The following is a 19,409-nucleotide window of genomic DNA, read 5'->3' on the forward strand; positions in this document are numbered from 1 at the left end:
GTGCTGCTTTTCTCGTATCTAATTCTTAGAGCTGTAGTAGTGATTAAATGAGATGACCCAGTTAAAGTGCTTAGCACGTGGAGCCTGGCACCTAATATGTGCATAATAAATGTTTCCTTTGGGAGGCAGCATAGTGTAGTGAAAGAGAACCAGATGAAAAGTCCTGGGGCTCCAGCCTGACTTGACAAGAGCAGCTTACATGACCATGAACCAGTTTCTTAGCCTCTCTGGACTTCAGGTTTGTCACCTGCAATATAAAATCTTCATACTTTTTGGCCTCTGAGGTCCCTTTCAATGTTAAAGTTCTATCTGTGACTCCCCAAGACAGGTTATGGATACATTTGAATTTGGGTGGGGGTCTCACATCACCATGGGGGTTTAATAAATTAGGGTTTAATAGATAATTAATTGTTGGATTAAATTGATTTGTTAACTCTCAGTGGTTATTCATTGAATAAGATACTTTGATAATTCTTGGGTTGGGAACATTTCTGCTATATGCTTCTCTTGAAGAAGCTTGCTAGAAGGTAGTGAAACATAAAGTTAAGAACCGTGAGGTCTGAACTAAGTCCGTCATATGTTAGAATCTGTCTTCACCAGATACTCTTTGTACAAGCTACTTCTCTTGAGTTTCCATTTCATCACCTGAAAACTAGGGACAATAATGGTACATGCCTCATGGCATTATTTCAGATATCCAGTAAGAAATTACATGTAAAGTATTTAATACGTGATAAGCATTCAATATATATTAGCCATTATAATATTATTATAAGGTTCCCAGAGCTTGAGAGGATTTTTTTAGCTCTTCAAGTTCCAGATGAGATAGAAGCTCCTCAGTAACTCATTTCTAAACAATGGAGCTGGCAGTTACGTGGTGAGGCACTCTAGTTGTTGGACCCTGAGGACGAGTCTGAGTTTTCTAATTGTGCAGTCATTCCTCCCCACTCCTCTCTTTAACAAGGCGTAGGGAGCATTTCTCTGGAACAGTTGTGCCTTTCTTTGCCTTATCCATAGATGGAGTGAGTCATTCTTGGCAAGTGTGCTCTGAGTTTGGCTTGCTTCAGCCCTTCCCTGATCTGAGGAGAGTTGTTTTCCCCACATACAGACCAAGCCTGAATTTCTGGAGAAATTTAAATTTTTTTGTTTTTACCATGGTCAAAGGAAGAGTAGTAGTCAAGACTCTTTTGGCTATGCGAGCAAAAACCCAACTCACACCAATTTAGAGGAGGAAAAAAGGGGGAGGCAGGAATTATTGACTCATATACCCAAGAAGTCTAAGGCCTAGTGTTGAGTGTATCTGGACACAGGGTTCCAAACGCTCTCCTGTTTCTCCATCTCTTGCTCTCCTTTGGCTTTATTCTCAGGTATGTTCTCCACGTAGCAGTGCCAAATCTACAAATGTCCTTATAGCCATGATCTCAGAGAAAGAAGGACTCTCTCCTGTGACATCCATATCATATCAGAAAACAATTGATCCAGCTTGGGACATACGTACGCTCTCTTGGTCTAGGGGAATCTGATGCTCTTAAACGGCATTATTTTCCATTCCATAGCCCTGTGATAGACATCCCCACCAAATTACACCGAGTTAGGGTGATGGTTTTCCAAAAGGAAAAGAAGCTAGGCAAGCAAAAAAGTAAGTGATAGCAGTTTTAGATTAAGTGATAAGAACATCCACATTGCTTTTGCCCATTGTTGATATGAGTGAGCTAGCCCAAGAATTCTGACCTTGGGAAGCTTGGTTTCGCCTCGCCAGGTCTGAGACTAAACATTTATATCTTATGGGGTGGTACCTCTCTTCTTATTTCTATTTTCTTCTCACTTCTCACCCTCTCCCCTTTAATTTAACTGTAGTTATTGCTTAATACTTAATCCCAAAACTGATTCTTCCTTTTTCATTTTACCTGTGCATTGATAGTTTAGCATAGTGGTAAAGAGTGTGGGCTGAAGGGTCAGATTGCCTGGGTTTTAGTCCTGTCTTTGTCATTTGCTCACTTTGAAATCTTAAGCACTTTACTTTGTACCTCTCTTCTCATCTATAAAGTGAAGACAATGTCTACCTCACTGGGTTGCCTTGAGGATGATTAGATAGTCAGTGGAAAGTGATTGGCCCCGTGTCTAGCACACAGTACAGGACGCAGCAATATCAGACAGTGTTGCTGTGACTTCGGGCTCTGCAGCTTTGGTGCAGCCTGTCTGTCCTTGTGTCAGGAATGGGAAAGCTGAGGTAGATTGGGAGACTATCAGGAAGCACTAGATTCTCTTTTAGAAAATGAATATTTTTGGATAGGATGATTCCCTTCATCTTTATCATTACCTGATCCTTAGTTATTTAAGTAAAAGTGAATCTCAAAAAGTGTTTTAGGGGCCAGCCTGGTGGCATAGTGCTTAAGTTCTCACGCTCTGCTTCAGTGACCTGAGGTTCACGGGTTCAGATCCCGGGTACAGACCTACGCACCACTTATCAAGCCATGCTGTGGTAGGTGTCCCAAATATAAAATAGAGGAAGATGGGCACGGATGTTAGCTTAGGGCCAATCTTCCTCAGCAAAAAGAGGAGGTTTGGCAGTGGATGTTAGCTCAGGGCTAGTCTTCCTCACCAAAAAAACAAAGTGCTTTATATTCGGGGTTTGTGTGTGTGAGAGAGAGAGAGAGAGAGAAAGCAAGAGCAAGAGAAATAGTGAGTTAGTTTATATTGATATCAACCAAAAAGATTTACTTATATATTGGGTTGACATGTTTTACTTTCTTCTTATGAGGTTTTTATATCCCCTTTCGCACTCTACTGTCTAGATCCCTTTGAAGTATTTGTTAATCTTATCTCACATCTGTTTTGTATTTTTCGAGAAAAGCTTTTTGGGCCTTATGATATATATTCTGTAGTACTTGTCTTGGAGTCAGGGAGCGTGGCTGGGGACTCTATTCCACAACTTTGCAACATTACCTTGGGCAAATTACATTCCCTCTTATGTGCCTCATTTCCTCGTCTGTCTAGTGAGGCATTTCTTCCGTTTAACCTTTAAGTCCTTTCCTAACAGTCTGTGATTCTGTAACTATCCCAGCATAGGTTGTGGCAGGAGTAGCTGAATTCCAAAGTGAAAACTTGATATCTCCATTCCCTTTGAAACATATTTTTACCTGTTGCCTATTATGTTTGCTGCAGGATTTCGGCTGAATGCCTCCTCTTGGCCCATGTTCCTTTTGAAGACGCTAAATGGAGCAGAGATGGCTCCCATCAGGATTTTCCACAAGGTACGTGCCCCTTAGATATCACCAACTCCAAACTGCTTAAGGTCAAGTGCTTATATTCTTTCGATTACTGAGCCTCTGATGTCTGATTATATTTGTGGCCTGAGGCTGCCTTCTCAGAAACGAGTGCAGCAGAAGGGTTTTTAGTACCTTAGGAAGCAGCGCTTATCCCAGAGGAATATTAGACTGTAAGTTAGGATTCCTGGGTTTTGGGTCTCAGCTCTGCCAGTAATAAGCTATGTCCTTTTGACCTCATCTGTAAAGTAGGAGTCTGTGTCACAGAGTTGTTAAGTTAAAATGTGTTTATTAGTAAAATATATAAAATGTAATATAAATCTAAAGAAGCTGTTCTTATTATAGCTTGGATTTCCGTAAGGACCATATGCTAAACAGAGAGAAAGGAAGGAGACTATTTTCTGAGTGCCTACAGTATATCTGAGGTTTATATATACTGTCTCATTTAATACCCACAGTTAACTTTATGAAACAAGAATTATTATTTCCATTTAATAGTTAAGGAAACAAATACTTCTGAATAAGGAACTTGCCCAAAATCACATGGCTAGTAAGTGGTGGAACATTCTCAAGGAATGAGATGATCGGTCTGCTCTCAGTTGAATTCTTTCATGAGGTTAGAGTTACTGTAAAGGGGACTAAATTAAGGCTGCTTATGCCCCTATTTAAGTCTAAATCCTGAGAGCACTCTGGTTCCCAGAATGTACTCTACTGGGCAACTTAAAAACCCTTTCACTAAAGAACATCTCAGATTGGTGGCAAGGGTGGGTGGACCAACAAATATTCTTCTAAGTGCTTTACTGAGCTTACTAGAAAGTAAGAAAACTCTCCAGAGATCAAAATAAAGAAGGAAAACCAGAGTGTTAAGTGTATATACTGAACCTTCAGGTGCCGTAAGGGGCTTTGCCAGTCTTACTTTCCAAGGATCTTGTCTTTTAACACCCAGAGTAGGATAGAAAATGAGGCCTTGGGCCCATGCAAGGCGGGGAAAGGGACATGAGATTGCCACATAAAAACCCAGATCAGAGCCCTGCAATGTTTACTCCTTAGTGGAAAGACTACACGTTGGTGAGGAAGAGTCTGTGCCTGTGCTCTGGGTAGACGTGGGAATGGAGTCGTCTCCTCTGATAAGACAGTCTTCCCCCATGGAAGTCCAGAGTTCAGATATAGTACCTGTATTATCTAGGAACTCCAAAGTTGGATGGAGATATTTTGAGTGCCTGGCACAAGCAAACCCGAAACCTTTCTAGAGAGTGTGGTTGCTTTCAACCCAGATGTCGTAAAAGTCTCAAAAGTGAAGTACCATTGAAGATGAATACTCAGTTTAGAAATTACAGACCCTCAGAAACTCTCCAAACAGGCCAGCCTTGTGGCCGAGCGGTTAAGTTCTCGTGCTCTGCTTCGGTGGCCCAGGGTTTCACCAGTTCGGATCCTGGGGGCAGACCTAGCGCCTCTCACTAAGCATAGCAGAACTAGAAGGACCTACAGCTAGAATATACAACTATGTACTGGAAGGCTTTAGGGAGGAGAGGAAAAAAGTACATAAGTGTGCAAGTCAATGATTTTAAAAAGAAAACTCTCAAAACAAATCCAACATGACAGGACATCAGAAGACAAGACAAACAGTAAGGTTATAACCCAAGGACTTTCGGATAATAGAAATATCAGATAGAGAATATAAATCAAGCATTTGAAATGATTAAAGAATGAAAAGAAGGAATTTAAAAAATGAGAAAAGTACAAAACCATACTTTTTAAATGAGAGATTTGAAAAAATCCCAATTGAACATAGAACAATAGAAATGAAATTTAACCGTTAAAATTAAAAATTAATAGGTAGGTGTATAAGCAACCTAGATATAGATAAGGAAGAATTAACTGAAAGACGTGTAAAGAATTTCCCCAGCATGCAGCACAAAGAGATAAAGAGGTGGAAAATATTAAAGACGAGACAAGGAGAGTAATGTTAGAAGGTCCAAGATATGCTGAACGTGACATCCAGAAAGATGGATTAGGAAAAATAGAAGAGAGTCAGTATTTGAAAAGACAATGACAGAATTTTCCAGAGTTTGTAGTAAAGACAAATATATACCTTAAAAAATCATGGTATAACTAAAGTAAAAAGAAAAGATCTGAGCAAGTAATCACATAAAGCACCCTCAAAAAAATTACAGTTAGGTTGACAGCACATTTCTTGACAGCAACAGCACAAGCCAAAAGATAATAGAATAATATTTCACAGTATCCAGGAAAATGCTTGTCCACCTAGAATTTCATATCGGTACACTATTATTTCAGAGTTGATATAAAAATCAAGATATTTTCAAACAAACTAATACAAGTAGACAGTAATATATCCACTGAAAGAACAAGTGAATACTCTATTTCAGGAAGAAGACAATTGAACCCAGAAAGTAAGAGTGAAAGGCAAGAAGCAGTGGTGAGGAGACGCTGGTTAACATGTAGATAAAACTACTCAAGCACTGTCCACAACTGTATAAACCAATTATAATTACAAAAGGATAACAATGTGGAACTAAATTATCAAACACCTCTTAGCTCAGTAGTTGAAATATTTTAAAGTTCTTGTATTGTTTGGGACTAGAGATAAAGATGAGTTTTAGACCAAATTATGTCAACTGTACAGTTAGAGTCTTAAGAGGAACCACTAAAAGACTATAAATAGAATGGTTAACATCTGAATCAAGGGAGGAGGAAAAAGGGAAAAAATTCAGTTGACGGTAAAGGAGAAAAAAGAACCTTGAAAAATCAGGTTAAATAGAAATATAGGCAATAGGATAATTGTAATAAGTTTAAATACATCAGTTATTATTAGAAATGAGCTTAAACTCATCAGTTTAGTCAGATGTAGATTAGATTGTTTTTAAATCTAGCTACATGCTGTTTGCAAGAGACACTGCTAAAGTATGACACAAAAATGTTGAAAGTAAAAGAATATAAAAGATATACCAGGCAAACCTTTATCAAAATAAAGCAAGTGTTAACTATACTGAAATTAGACAAAGGAGACTTTGATGCTAAGAAAGCATGAAAGAGGTCACTGTCTAATGATTAAAAAATACAGTTCACCAAGAAAAAAAGTTGTAAATATGCATGCTACTAAAAAACATAGCCTCCAACTATGAAAAGCAAAGTCTGACAGAATTACATGAAAAAATTGGAAAATCCACAATCACTAAGGGATATTTTAGTAAACATCTCTCAATAATTGGTAAATCAAGTAATCAGAATAAGCTAATAAGTGTTAAATTAGTTTTTAAAAATCAGTTGCATTCCTATTTAATAGCAACAAATGGTTTGAAAATGAAAATTTTAAGATACCATTTATGATAGCAGTCAAATTATTAATATGCCTAGAAAAAACGTAAAAAGCATGAGATATTTATAGAGGAAATTTTAAAATCTGTATTAAAGAAGAAATCCACATTAAAAAATACTTAAATGGAAGATACTCTAGCATGTTTTTGGATGGGGATGCTCGATATCATACATACAAAGGTTATTTCTTCCCAAATTAATCTATAAATTTGGTGTGATTCCAGTCAAAATCTGTGGAACTTGAAAAGCTGATTCTAAAATTCACATGAAAGATCAAGGAGAAAGAATAGCCAAAACAGTGTTGAAGAATGGCAAAGTAATAGGCCTTTTTCTACCAGATATTCATTTACTAAGACTGTGTTCTTGGTACAGGGTCAGACAGTAAGACCAAGAGAACAGAATAGAGTGTAAAACACTTTTTTGGAAACTTTATCTATGCAGCCACATTGCAGATCAGCACCCAAGAACTCTCCTCACTGCTGGAAAGAGTGTACAATGTTACAGCCACTTTGGAGGGCATTATAACAATATTTAATACAGCAGAAGATGTATATATCTTATAACCTGGCAATTCTACTCCCTAAAGAAATGGAGAATGGTTGTCCTGTGCAGAATGGAAAAAGCACGGGTTTTGGGGTAAAGGAGACTCAGGCTTGAGTTCCAGCTCTGCCTTTTATCGGCTGTATAGTTTTGGGCACTTAGTTCACCTGTCTAAATATGCCCTAAAGAAACCCTCCCACGTGTGTACAAAGGAACGAGTGCCAGAATGGTCATTAAGACTCTTTTGAAATAATAAGCAATTGGAAACAACCTTAAATGTCCATCAAAAGAGAATGAATAAATTGTGGTTATACACATATAATAGAATACTATTAGCAGTTAAATTGAACCAGAGCTAAATTTATCAACATGGATAAATTTCAAAAACATGTTGAACAAAAAAAAAGTTATGGAATGATATGTATAGTTAGTTAAATTGAACTGGAGCTAAATTTATCAACATGGATAAATGTCAAAAACATAATGTTGAACAAAAAAACAGTTGTGGAATGATACGTATAGTCTTGTAGTCTGACCACGGGGACAGGTTCTAAGAAATGCATCACTAGGCGATTTCGTCATTGTGCAAACGTCACAGAGGTACTTATGCACTAGGCTTCATGGTGCTAATCTTATGGGACCACCATCCTGACCGAAATTTCGTTATGTGGCACATGACTGTACAGTATAGTACCATTTATATAAAATTTAAAAGTATGCAAATAGATATGTACATATATAGTAAAGTATAAAAATACGCATAGGGAATGGGGTAAGGGAAGAGCACAAAGGGGATTCAACGTTGTTAACTTTTATTTCTTTAAAAAAAATGTGAAGTAAAGATGTCAAAATGTTAGGATTGCAAAGTAATACTTTGGTGTGCTTTGAGATCCATTTAAAAGAGAGACTAAATCTCCATTGTAAATCTTATTATATAGCAGTCACTTGTTATCATCCGAATGAGGCACCAGTCTTTTGGCATACATAGCCTCTCTCTTTGTGCCTAGGTCTATTTATTTCTCTTTCTCATCTAGGAACCACCATCGCCTTCCCACAACTTCTTCAAAATGGGAATGAAGCTAGAAGCTGTGGACAGGAAGAACCCTCATTTTATTTGCCCAGCTACTATTGGGGAGGTGCGGGGCTCAGAAGTGCTCGTCACTTTTGATGGATGGCGAGGGGCCTTTGACTACTGGTGCCGCTTCGACTCCCGGGACATCTTCCCTGTGGGCTGGTGTTCCTTGACTGGAGATAACCTGCAGCCACCTGGTACTAAAGGTAAAGGGCCACCTATGAGCTCTTGAATCCAACCCAAGTAGATAAGGGAGATTACCTAGATCTCTCATCGTCAGCATATCTTTACCACTGACCCTCACTAGTAGGCAGAGGAGGAGCAAGGGCTGGCAACTTAGGTAAAAACCAAAGTCTACCCGAGAGTAATCAGAAACAGTAAGAATAAAATGTCAGGGGAAGCTAGACATAGAGTTTGTGATAAAGTAAAATTCCTTGCTCTTAATAAATGTCCTGGTTTATTCTCAGGCAACTAGCTTCTCGTCTGCCCTACTTTTGTTCCTAACCCTTTTCAGAGTTTGAGTAGTATCATTCTCAAGGTGCACATCTTCCTCAGGTCTTAGGGGCTTTGTATATGAGCTGGAGTAACATTGTAAGTACTTGAGAAGAGCTGTAGCAGAAAGGAAAAAGCATGGGCTTTGAAGGAAGAGAGACTTAGGTTTGAGTTCCAGCTCTGCCCCTTACCTGCTGTGTGGCCTTGGGCAGTTAGCTCACCTCTCTAAACCTCAGATTTCTCGTCTGTAAAAGAATGCCTACTTCATAAAGTTATTGTGAGAAATAAATGAGATTACATGGATAAAGTGCTTACATAATATCTGGCAAATAGTGCTAAACATTCACTATTTTTTTGTATTGTTTTTTCTATTGTTGCTATTATTATCGTTGTTATATACTATATTATATTTATTAAAATTAGTAAATATAATTACTACTATATAATATATTATATGCTATATTATCATTATTATAATACTATTATAATTGTAAAAGTAACCACTACCGCTGGGAGAGTATATATAAAGTACTAGAACAGTACCACAGAGTAATTGAACAGTAAATGATATTTCTAATGAGGATGTTGGAGATCATCCAGGGTAGAGTTTGAGATAGCTGCTCTTAATAAAGGAAATAATAATGAATCTCATCCCCTTCAGTCTAAAAGTTGTGATGAATCTGAGGGAATAGAAAGTCACCCTTCCTGTTGTCTGTGGATCCCTTTTCTGAACCTCTGTCGAATTCATTCATTCAATTAGCCAGATATTTATTGAGCATCTAATTTTGAGGCCAGCTGAGGATACAGGAGTTGCCAAGATGGACAGCGTTCCCGCCCTCGTGGCACTTCCATTCTGGTGGATGAGATAGTCGGTAAAGATTTAAATCAAGAAATAAACAAGGTGATTTCAGATAGACAGTTTCTCCTGAGGAAACAAAGAATGATAAGAGAGTGACAGTGAAGGTGAGATGGTGAAGGGGATTTTTTGTTTAACAACTTTATTGAAGTATAATTCAAGTAAAATAATGGCTCATATTTAAAGTATACAGTTTGAAAAGTTTTCACCTATGTCTGCATCCAAGAAGCCGTTACCACAATCAAGATAATGAGCATATCCATCATCCCAAAAAGTTTCTTTCTCCCTCTTTGTGGAGGAGGGCCTCTTGAGATACAATTTCTTTTCAGGAAAAGTTATCTGAAAAGGTGATATTTAAACCAAATGATGAGAAGAAACCATTCAAGAAAAGAGAATTCCAGGCAGGCAGATGGGACATACATGCACTGGTGCTGAAGATGACTGCTCAACCACAATGCACTGTGGGAGGGGGAAAGTGGCAAAGTCATGTAGGACCTTATAAGCCAGAGTGAGGATTTGAATTTTATTCCAAATGTGGTGGGGAATCATGAGAGGGTACCATGTCGGGGAATGACAAAATCTGGTTTACATTTAAAAAGTCGCTCATATCCAGAATACAAAAGAACACTTTAAACTCAACAATAAAAAAGACAAATAGCCCAGTTAAAAAATGGGCAAAGGGTTTGAATAGATATTTCTCCAGAGGAGATATACAAATGCCCGATAAGTACTTAGAAAAGATGCTCAACATCATTAATCATTAGAGAAATGCAGATCAAAGCCACAGTGAGATACCACTTTCACATCCATACAGGGTATGGCTATAATCAAAAGACATACAATAACAAATGTTGGTGAGAATGCTGGAGAAATTAGAACTGGTGAGAATGCTGGAGAAATTAGAACTGTCATACATTGCTAGTGAGATTGTAAAATGCTAGAGCCACTTTGGGAACAGTTTGGAAGTTATTCAAAATGTTAAACATAGAGTTACCTGTGACCCAGTAATTCCATTTGTGGGTATATACCCAAAAGAATAGAAAACATACATCCACACATAAATGTATCATGAATGTTCATGGCAGCATTATTCATAGTAGCCAAAAAGTTGAAGTAACCTACGTGTTCATCATCTGATGGATAGATAAGTAAAATGTTGTATACCCATACGAAATACTATTTGGCAAGAAAAAGGAATGAAGTACTGATATATGCTACAACATAGAGGTACCTCAAAACATTATGCTAAGTGAAAAAAGCCAGTCACAAAACACCACACATTGTATGATTGCATTTATACAAGATGTCCAGAATGGGCAAAAACATAGAGACAAAAGAAGATTAGTGGTTGTTAGGGGCTGGGGGAGAGGGGAAATGGAAAGTGACTGCTAATGGGTATGGGGTTTCTTTTGGGGATGTTGAATATGTTTTAAAATAGGGACGATGTTTCCACAACTCTATGAGTCTACTAAAAACACTGAATTGTACACTAAAAGGGTGAATTTTACAGTATGTGAATTATATGTCAATAAATCTTTGAATTAAAAAGTCGCTTGGGCTGCTGTGTGGAGAATGGGTTGTGCTGCGGTAACTGTGGACCAGGAAGAGATGAGGGCTGCTTGGATTAGGTTGGTGGCACTGAGGTGGAGAGAGCTTGAGGTGGAGGGTGGAGAGGTGGTGAGACACACTTCTTGCCTCAGGAAAGCGCTGCTCCTCTCTATGCTTCAAGAAACAAATGCCATGGGGTCGGTATGAGAAGTCCATTAGCATCCCTCTGCAAGCCCTGGGAGATAATATTTCTGTGGGAGCAGTGAGAGGAGAAGTGCCTTGGAGGTGGCAGTGGAGTCATTTTTGTTAATTTGAGATTCAAACAGGATAAACCTTGTTGTTCCAGGCAATATTCACTTAGTAGGTTGATTTTCTCACTTTCTTGCCTAGAGAACTCTGTTATTTTGATTGGCAAATCTCTCATAGCAGTCAGGCAGTTCTCACGAGCCAGAAGAGCTAAGAGTCTTTGTGTCCAGGAATTGCTGGACATGCATTCGTTTCTGACTGTTCACCATGCTGATAAGAAGTATGACTCACTATGTGGTTGATGCTTCCAGAGATGTTTGCTGACTGTTTTCATCTCCTCTTCTGTATGTCCCTGGAGATCTTAGATTTTTAACAGAATATGACCAGAAGGACCAGGCTCAGAAGGTAGAGAGGGACCTTATTCCAGTTGGCATTTCCAGACCATGTCCTTTGGTCATCATTCCAGCAGCCAGGTTGTTTCTGCCAACACCCCCCACCTCCCCCACCTCATCCCCTCAGTAGGCTCTGTAATGTAGCTTTCAGTAATAGCGGAACTTTAGCCATCTCAGCCTCCTGGCTAAGGAGCAAGTGATACAATGTGGAAAAAATGTGGTTACTCAATTCATTTCACAAAACAAGATGTTCTCTGTGTGTAAGCCTGTTCTCTTTCTGATCATACTGTCTCCTCCTTCCTTCCTACCTTCTGATCCTCAGTGTGCAGATGTTAAAAAATTCAAAGTAATCATGAGATTGTTTCTTGCTCACAGTAAGTAGGAAAAAATACCAATATTCATTTAATATTCTTTTACAAGTGTTATTTCATTTCATCTTCCTGGTAACTCTAAACTGGGTATAATTATTTTCAGAGACGTTTTATTTATGAGAAAAGTGAAGTTCAGAGGATTAAGTGACTTGGTTCTGTTGATATCTGAGAGGGAGTCTAGATGGAGAGGCCATGGAGGTCTTTTAGTTGGGCCAGCTGTCAGGGCCATCGCTTTGAGCCGTATTGCCTTCACACATGGCTACCCTATACTCTCCCCATTCTCCTTTGGTCTCTCTTCAAAATTTCATTTGAGGGGCCAGCCTGGTGGTGCAGCAGTTAAGTTCGCACGTTCCACTTCGGCGGCCCAGGGTTCTCCAGTTCGGATCCCGGATGTGGACATGACACCACTTGTCAAGCCATGCTGTGGTAGGCGTCCCACATATAAAAAGTAGAGGAAGATGGGCATGGATGTGAGCTCAGGGCCAGTCTTCCTCAGCAAAACGAGGAGGATTGGTGGCAAATGTTAGCTCAGGGCTGGTCTTCCTCAAAAAAAAAAAATTTCATTTGAGACCCTGGATGTTGGCTTCCAGATCCTGATACAAATAGTAAAGAAGTGGTGTAGTGTAATATCAGAGCCTTGAACTGGGGCCTAGTCTTAACTGGGCCACAAACTTGTTTTATGTCTTTGAGCAAGTCATTCCTAATGTGAGAGGTTGTACTAGATGATCCTTAAGGGCCCTTCTGCCTCTGTAGCACTATAGAGGTTCCTAGTCTTGGGGATGGGTAACAGGTGACTCCTGTGACTGTCTCTTATGTGATTCCAGATCCATCAGCTCACCTAGAGCCCAGCTCTGCCCTCCACCCATGTAGGGCTCTGCCTCTCGAAGGGGACGCCTGCATGCCAGCTGGTTCTCCTTTGCTGAGCCATAGTACTCTTTTTAGCTCGTGAACTCCTGGGCCAAGCCAGCTCTGATGGGCAGCAAATACCAAGCTTGTAACTAATCCAAGGTACTTGGTTATAAAAGGCAGAAGCTTTTTTTTTTAACTCATCACTTTTTTTGTGTGACTTAGAATAAAACTGAAACACACATGCTTCCTTTTTAGATGTAAAAAACGAAATAAAGAGTTCAGTCCGCTTGGCATGACTGTAATGCTAATTAGGCCTTTAGCCATTATAATAATCCACTTAACTCCCCCTTGCTCTGATTTCAGGCTGGGCAAGCAAGTTTCAGGTTATAGTTTAGCTTCTCATGTAATTTTACAACAGGAAAAGAACATGAGATCCAAGCTGCTTTGTATTTTTACTGTAAATTAATATATTACTATTCTGGATTATGTAGCAGTCTCTTGTGACGTCGTCTGGTATAAACTGGGTCCGGCTGCGCTCTGTGTACTGATACAGATACGGGGTCCAGTGGAAGCGCTGCCCTTGGGCACACCTGTTGGAGTAAATGGTCGGCCAGGCCTCCTTTACCTTTTCAGTCTACCCTTTCTAGCTATGGCATTGTACAAAGAAAACCTTCCAATCTAACTCAAGGCTGTGGTTGATGTGTAGGAATATTACCCTAGTGTGAAGAGTAAGAATTTGATGCTTAAAAACAAAACTTTCAGAATGTCTCTTTTTTTTCCTGTGAAACATTTAAAAAGTGTTTCCCGTAACTTTATGGATGGTCTCTTCCTGTTGTAAAACTACGTAGGAAACTATACTATATCACTTTGGGATTCTGGGTCAGAAAGAGGTTGGTTAAATTGCAGTCCTAGACCACGAAGGGAAAAACTAGGGTTGAGGCAAGAATAATACAACTAAAGCCGACCTGTAGGTCACAGTGCGTAGATCAACAGGTGGACTGATTTTCTTCAGCCGGCTATTCATTCAAATTCTAACTATGTAGTCACAACCAAGTGCTACTCATTGGGTTCGTTGATGGGGATTCTGCCTTTAGAGTTTACAGTTTTGTGAGCATACAGACAACAGAGAAATTACAGCTTTGGAATAATGCAGTGCAGAAGAGCCCCCAACCTAGATCGGAAGTTGGAGGTCAGGGAAGGCTTCCAAATGAAGTGACATCTAAGCTGAAACCTGAAGATTGGGGAGGGAGAAAGAGTTCCAGCCAGCAGTGGGGAAAGATGGGTGGAGGCCTGAGACTTTTTAAAAAGTGTAGGTGAGCTTCGGCGGCCCAGGGTTTGCCGGTTCGGATCCTGGGTGTGGACATGACACCGCTTGGCAAGCCATGCTGTGGCAGGCGTCCCACATATAAAGTAGAGGAAGATGGGCACGGATGTTAGCTCAGGGCCAGCCTTCCTCAGCAAAAAGAGGAGGATTGGGTGCTCGCTTCGGCAGCACATATACTAAAATTGGAACGATACAGAGAAGATTAGCATGGCCCCTGCGCAAGGATGACACGCAAATTCGTGAAGCGTTCCATATTTTTTGTATATATACACAATGGAATACTACTCAGCCATAAAAAAAAGACGAAATTGGCCCATTCACAACAACGTGGATGGACCTCGAGGGCATTATGTTAAGCGAAATAAGTCAGTCAGAGAAAGACTATCTCTATATGACTCCACTCATAGGTGGAAATTAGTATATTGAGAAGGAGATCTGATCGGTGGTTACCAGGGAAAAGGGGGGGTGGGGGGAGGGTACGGAGGGGGAAGTGGTGTACCCACAACATGACTAACAAAAATGTACAACTGAAATCTCACAAGCTTGTAATCTATCATAACATTAATAAAAAAAAATAAAAAAAAAATAAAAAGAGGAGGATTGGCAGCAGTTAGCTCAGGGCTAATCTTCCTCAAAAAAAAAAAAAGTGTGGTTGAGGAACTCAAAAATGTTTAAATAACTAGATTATAGGGTGTAAGCAGAGGAATGGAAAGAGACAAGGCTAGAGAAGGAGAGGAAATGCACAACTTCCCTTATAGACCATTTTAAGGATCTGGGTCTTTACCCTAAGAGCAATAAGAGCCATTGAGTGGGCTTTAATTGCTGGTCGGATTTGTGTTTTAGAAGAACCATTCTGGTAACAGTGAAAGGATGAGTGGCTTCCAGAAGCTGAGGCAGAGATGTCAGTAAACAAGCTGTTAGAATATTCCAGATAAGAAAGAGAATTGAGGCAGTGACATCGTGGTTAAAAGGATAAGATTGGGGGGCATATTCTGTGACTAAAGAAGGAAAAATGTGAGTTTTTAAAGTATGACACCTACGGCAACTATTTTATTCATTTAACAAACAGTTACCCCTGCAACATGTAAAATAATGCTAGTTTTTCCAGTATAAGCACTAATGAGGGAGCTAAAATTCTTCTTTCTGCCATGTTTAGAAAATTAGCATTCATTTCTACCTGGAGTCCTTGTTAAATGGAACTAATTTCTTAAATTCATCTTTATATCCTGAGCACTTGGCAAATAGTAGTTACTCAATAAGATTTGTAGAGTGAAGTAGATCATGCTATATTTTCTGATTCCATTTCTATTCATCGTTAAAGCTGTTATTCACTTAATTACAAAAGTGAGAGTGTTACCACAATTTTAACAGCAGACTACGAGTTATTGAAACTAACATTCTGTTTTTTAAATTTTGGAATTGTTATAGCCAAAAATAAGAGTGGCAGAGGGCCCTCATCTCCAGAAAGGCTCATCTCTGAGCCCATATTCACCCGCCTCTCTGTCACTAAACACATGTACACTCTACACCTGGACCCTGAGCCTCTCACCCAACTTCTTTTTCTGCTAAGTGACAACAAGCAGGTGAATTTCCTCTTCAGGAAGCTTCTAGTGACCAGTATGGCCCTCTTGTCTCCTGAGAAGGTGTGTTCATTAGCCGTGTCAGAAAAGGTGTGAGCACATTGGCTAACAAGTGAAACAAATTCTTTGGTGCCCCTAAGGAGGACAGATACTTGGCTCTTTGGCTATTTTCCCTCTTACCCTCTCATATATACTAGTTCCAGTCCTTACCTTTATTTAATATACCATTTCCTCTCTCCCTACACATGCACACACACACATATACAACCTCTGTCCTTATTCCAGTTTTGGCCTTGTAGTCTAAACACATCTAGAAACTCTGGCCTTTATTCATCCATCTATACAACGATCATGTAGTAGCCTCATGTTAGCAGTACTAGGCTCGGTGGAGATTATTGAGAAGTGCCTATTTCCCAGGTTGATTGATTTCAATGAGAAAATGGGTGTGCAGGTGCATAGCACCATGTAGCACATAGTAGAGTTCCACTATATGTCTATTATTTCTGTATTAAGATGCCTAGACTTCACAAGAAAAGGGAGCTGCACACAGAGGCATTTAAGTGCCCTGTTTTGGTCAGGAAAAATAAATATATCTATTTATTTTCTTTGCGCAGTGAACCGGTACTCCCGTAACTGGTTTTCTCTTGACTGTTTGCTTTATAGTACACAAATAGAAATAGGAATATGGGGAAATGAAATGAGTGTCACTAGGTCATGAATCAGAGGATCTGGGTTCTCTTACTGATTCTAATCGTATCTGCCCAAGGGGCAGAAAAATCCTGTTTCATGCCTCTCTTCCAGCTTCCTTATGCTGCCCCTTTGCTTTGCCCAGTTCTCTCTCCTGACTTCACTAACCACAGATTCCTGAGAATGGTAGCAAGTTTTTGGCGTGTCTAGTGAAACAACTGGCATCTCTCAAACTCCTGGAAATAGTGAGATGTGATTAGGCAGTTAATATATTTGACCACACCTGCTGTTTTCTTGGGAATACTCAGACCCGTGTAGTTTTCTTTGGCAAGCTTTTATTGTATGACCTACTGTGTGCCAGCGTCAATACATATCAACTTGCAAAATCCCCTATTTTAAATGTGTATGTAGTTCTTAACCTGCTCTGGTGGTTTAGCGGGTTAAGACTCGTGCTCTCACCGCTGCAGCCCAGGTTCGTTTCCCAGTGAGGGAAGCAAGGCCAGACTGTCTGTTGGTTGTCATACTGTGGCGGCTGTGTGTTGCTGTGATGCTGAAAGCTCTGCCACTGGTATTTCAAATACTAGCAGGATCACCCATGGTGCACAGTTTTCAGCAGAGCCTCCAGACTAAGACAGACTAGGAAGAAAGACCTGGCCACCCACTTCCAAAAAAATTGGCCATGAAAACTGTGTAAATAGCAGCAGAGTATTGTCTGATATAGTGCCAGAAGGTGAGAGGATGGTGCAAAAAAACCAGGCAGGGTTCTGCTCTGCTGGACACAGGGTCGCTAGGAGTCAGAATCGACTCCATGGCACTAACAATAAATGTGGTTTTTAGGACAGGCATATTGGAAACCAGTAATAAAAATTCTGAGTTATTACCTTTTTTCCTCTTAATTCCCTAGAAGATTTTTTGAGGAAATATTACAGTTATAAATGAGAATTTCTGAATCTCAATAATGACTTACCAGAAGAAAAATAAAACAAAACCATTCAAAATGTAAACATTCATGTATATCAAGAAGATGAGAGAAATTTAGCAAATTCTTAAACAGAGCAAAGAATAACAGAAGATTATGAGGGTGATATGCCAAGAAGGCAGTTTGTAAGCTTTTTAGATTCCTTGCCTTGTGCTAAGGAAAGCTGGAGTGTGTGTGTGACTGTGTGGCTGACTGGCAGGTGCTCCATTACCGTGTGCTTTCGTGCCACCTCTCTAAGTGCCCAGGCTTGCCCAGACCATGGGCAGACCATCTTCTGAGGAGACGTAGCCCTCCACTGGCTGAAATTACTCCAGAATCCTCTCACCTGTTGCCCCAGACAGCTCAGGTCGGTCACTCCCTTGAGTTTCAGTAACAGGAGGCTTTTAAAGTGAGCTTGTGGCCCCATCATGCATTTTATTCTCCTTCCGTTTCCCCCCACTCTCTACAGGTTTATCAGCCTAGAAAGGCCCAAGGAAAATGGGAACTGTCTTCACAGTTGCAGAGGTCCTCTAGCCATGCTGTATCAGTCAGAGTCAAGAGGGAAAGAAGGAGCTAGATACAGAGAACCGAAAGTGTTAACTGAGTTAGATAGGAGCAGGAGGCAACCCACGCTTTATTAAGTGAACTGGAATTTAGAGGAGTGGAGTTTCAGCCTTGGCATGAGCCCAGCTGGCAGCACATAGCTGAACCTAGCCAAGTTGAGCAAAGCTAATAAAGAACACATCCTCTAAATTACTATGCTAAGGCCAATGATACACTGCGTGAATGAAAACAACATCCCGTCCAGGAAACTGATAAACCAAGTGGGTTTTCCCTGTTCTTTTTTTCTTGTTCATTGTTCCTGTTCTGTGTCATGCAGACACACATGCACAGACGCATGCACAAGCTGAATCCATTTCCAATTCCATATGCTCTGTGGTCGCTGCAGAGAGGAGAGGTCTGATAATTAATTCTTTCGGGCAGCAAAGACTCTTAACTAAGGATTATTGGAAACTCAGGAGTCAGCAGTACCCTGATGCCATTCATTATTAGAACTAGGCATGTTTAGTTCTTTATTTTCCTTTATTTGGGGATACACTCTTGTTTTGTTTTGGGTTTCAGGGTAACATAGTGGAAAGAGCATGAACTTTGGAGATGCAAGATCTAGGTTCGAATTCTAGCTTTGCCTTTGTGTTCTTTAGCAAGTCTTTTTAACCTCTGTGAGTGCAATTTCTCCATCTTTAAAATATCCGAGAATAATGGTTGTCTTGGGAAAAGGCAGTTGTGTGACTGTTTGAATTTCAACCTGCAGTAACCACTTTTTCGTAGAACATCATCTTTACTTAAAAGAACTGACATGGGACAACTAGAAGCACCTACAACTAAAATCCACAACTATGTACCGGGGGGCTTTGGGGGAGAAAAAGGAAAAAATAAAAATAAAATCTTAAAGAAAAATAACTGACATGCATATTTGGCAGATGCTTTCTCCAAAATTAAGTGAGCCCATCTCTTCTCAAGGAAAACAACCTATAAGCATTTGCTGTAAAAGATAAATTTAAACCTTCAAGCGAAAGTTGGAATTGTGGAGAACTTGTATCCACCAGCACAAGCTTAACATCTTCCCGTGTGTAGACTTCAGAGTCACTCTCTCCCATGTTCCCCTCCCATCTAGAAGTCACTTTGGTTAAGAGTCAGTCAGTTGCCTTAATAATAAATATGAGATGTCAGGAAGGTAAAAGTCATAGAGTCCTAGAACCTCAGGGTTGGAGGAAATCTCAGAAGTCCTCAAATTCCATCTCCCACCTAATTCAGGGCTCACTGTGAGAGCATCCCCTATAAACACTCATGTAGCCCTTACTTAAATTCTTCCGGAGACAAGGAGATTG

At 39.9% G+C, this 19,409-nt stretch overlaps 1 protein-coding gene and 1 non-coding gene across 42 annotated transcripts in view; both read left to right on the top strand.

The window, feature by feature from the left end:
* SCMH1 (Scm polycomb group protein homolog 1) overlaps positions 1-19,409 on the top strand; it is a 185,828-nt gene that overhangs the window by 96,170 nt on the left and 70,249 nt on the right. For all 41 annotated transcript variants that reach the window (XM_023632337.2, XM_070260275.1, XM_023632349.2 and 38 more), the window contains 2 exons: positions 3,166-3,254; positions 8,180-8,423. In XM_023632337.2, the coding sequence (XP_023488105.1) occupies positions 3,166-3,254; positions 8,180-8,423 (333 nt within the window). The remainder of the gene's footprint in view (positions 1-3,165; positions 3,255-8,179; positions 8,424-19,409) is intronic.
* Positions 14,448-14,554, top strand: LOC111772623 (U6 spliceosomal RNA). The gene has a single exon (XR_002806627.1). It is a non-coding gene; the product is annotated as a U6 spliceosomal RNA (small nuclear RNA).

The sequence above is a fragment of the Equus caballus genome, chromosome 2 (genome assembly GCF_041296265.1).
Source record: "Equus caballus isolate H_3958 breed thoroughbred chromosome 2, TB-T2T, whole genome shotgun sequence".
Lineage (NCBI taxonomy): Eukaryota > Metazoa > Chordata > Mammalia > Perissodactyla > Equidae > Equus > Equus caballus.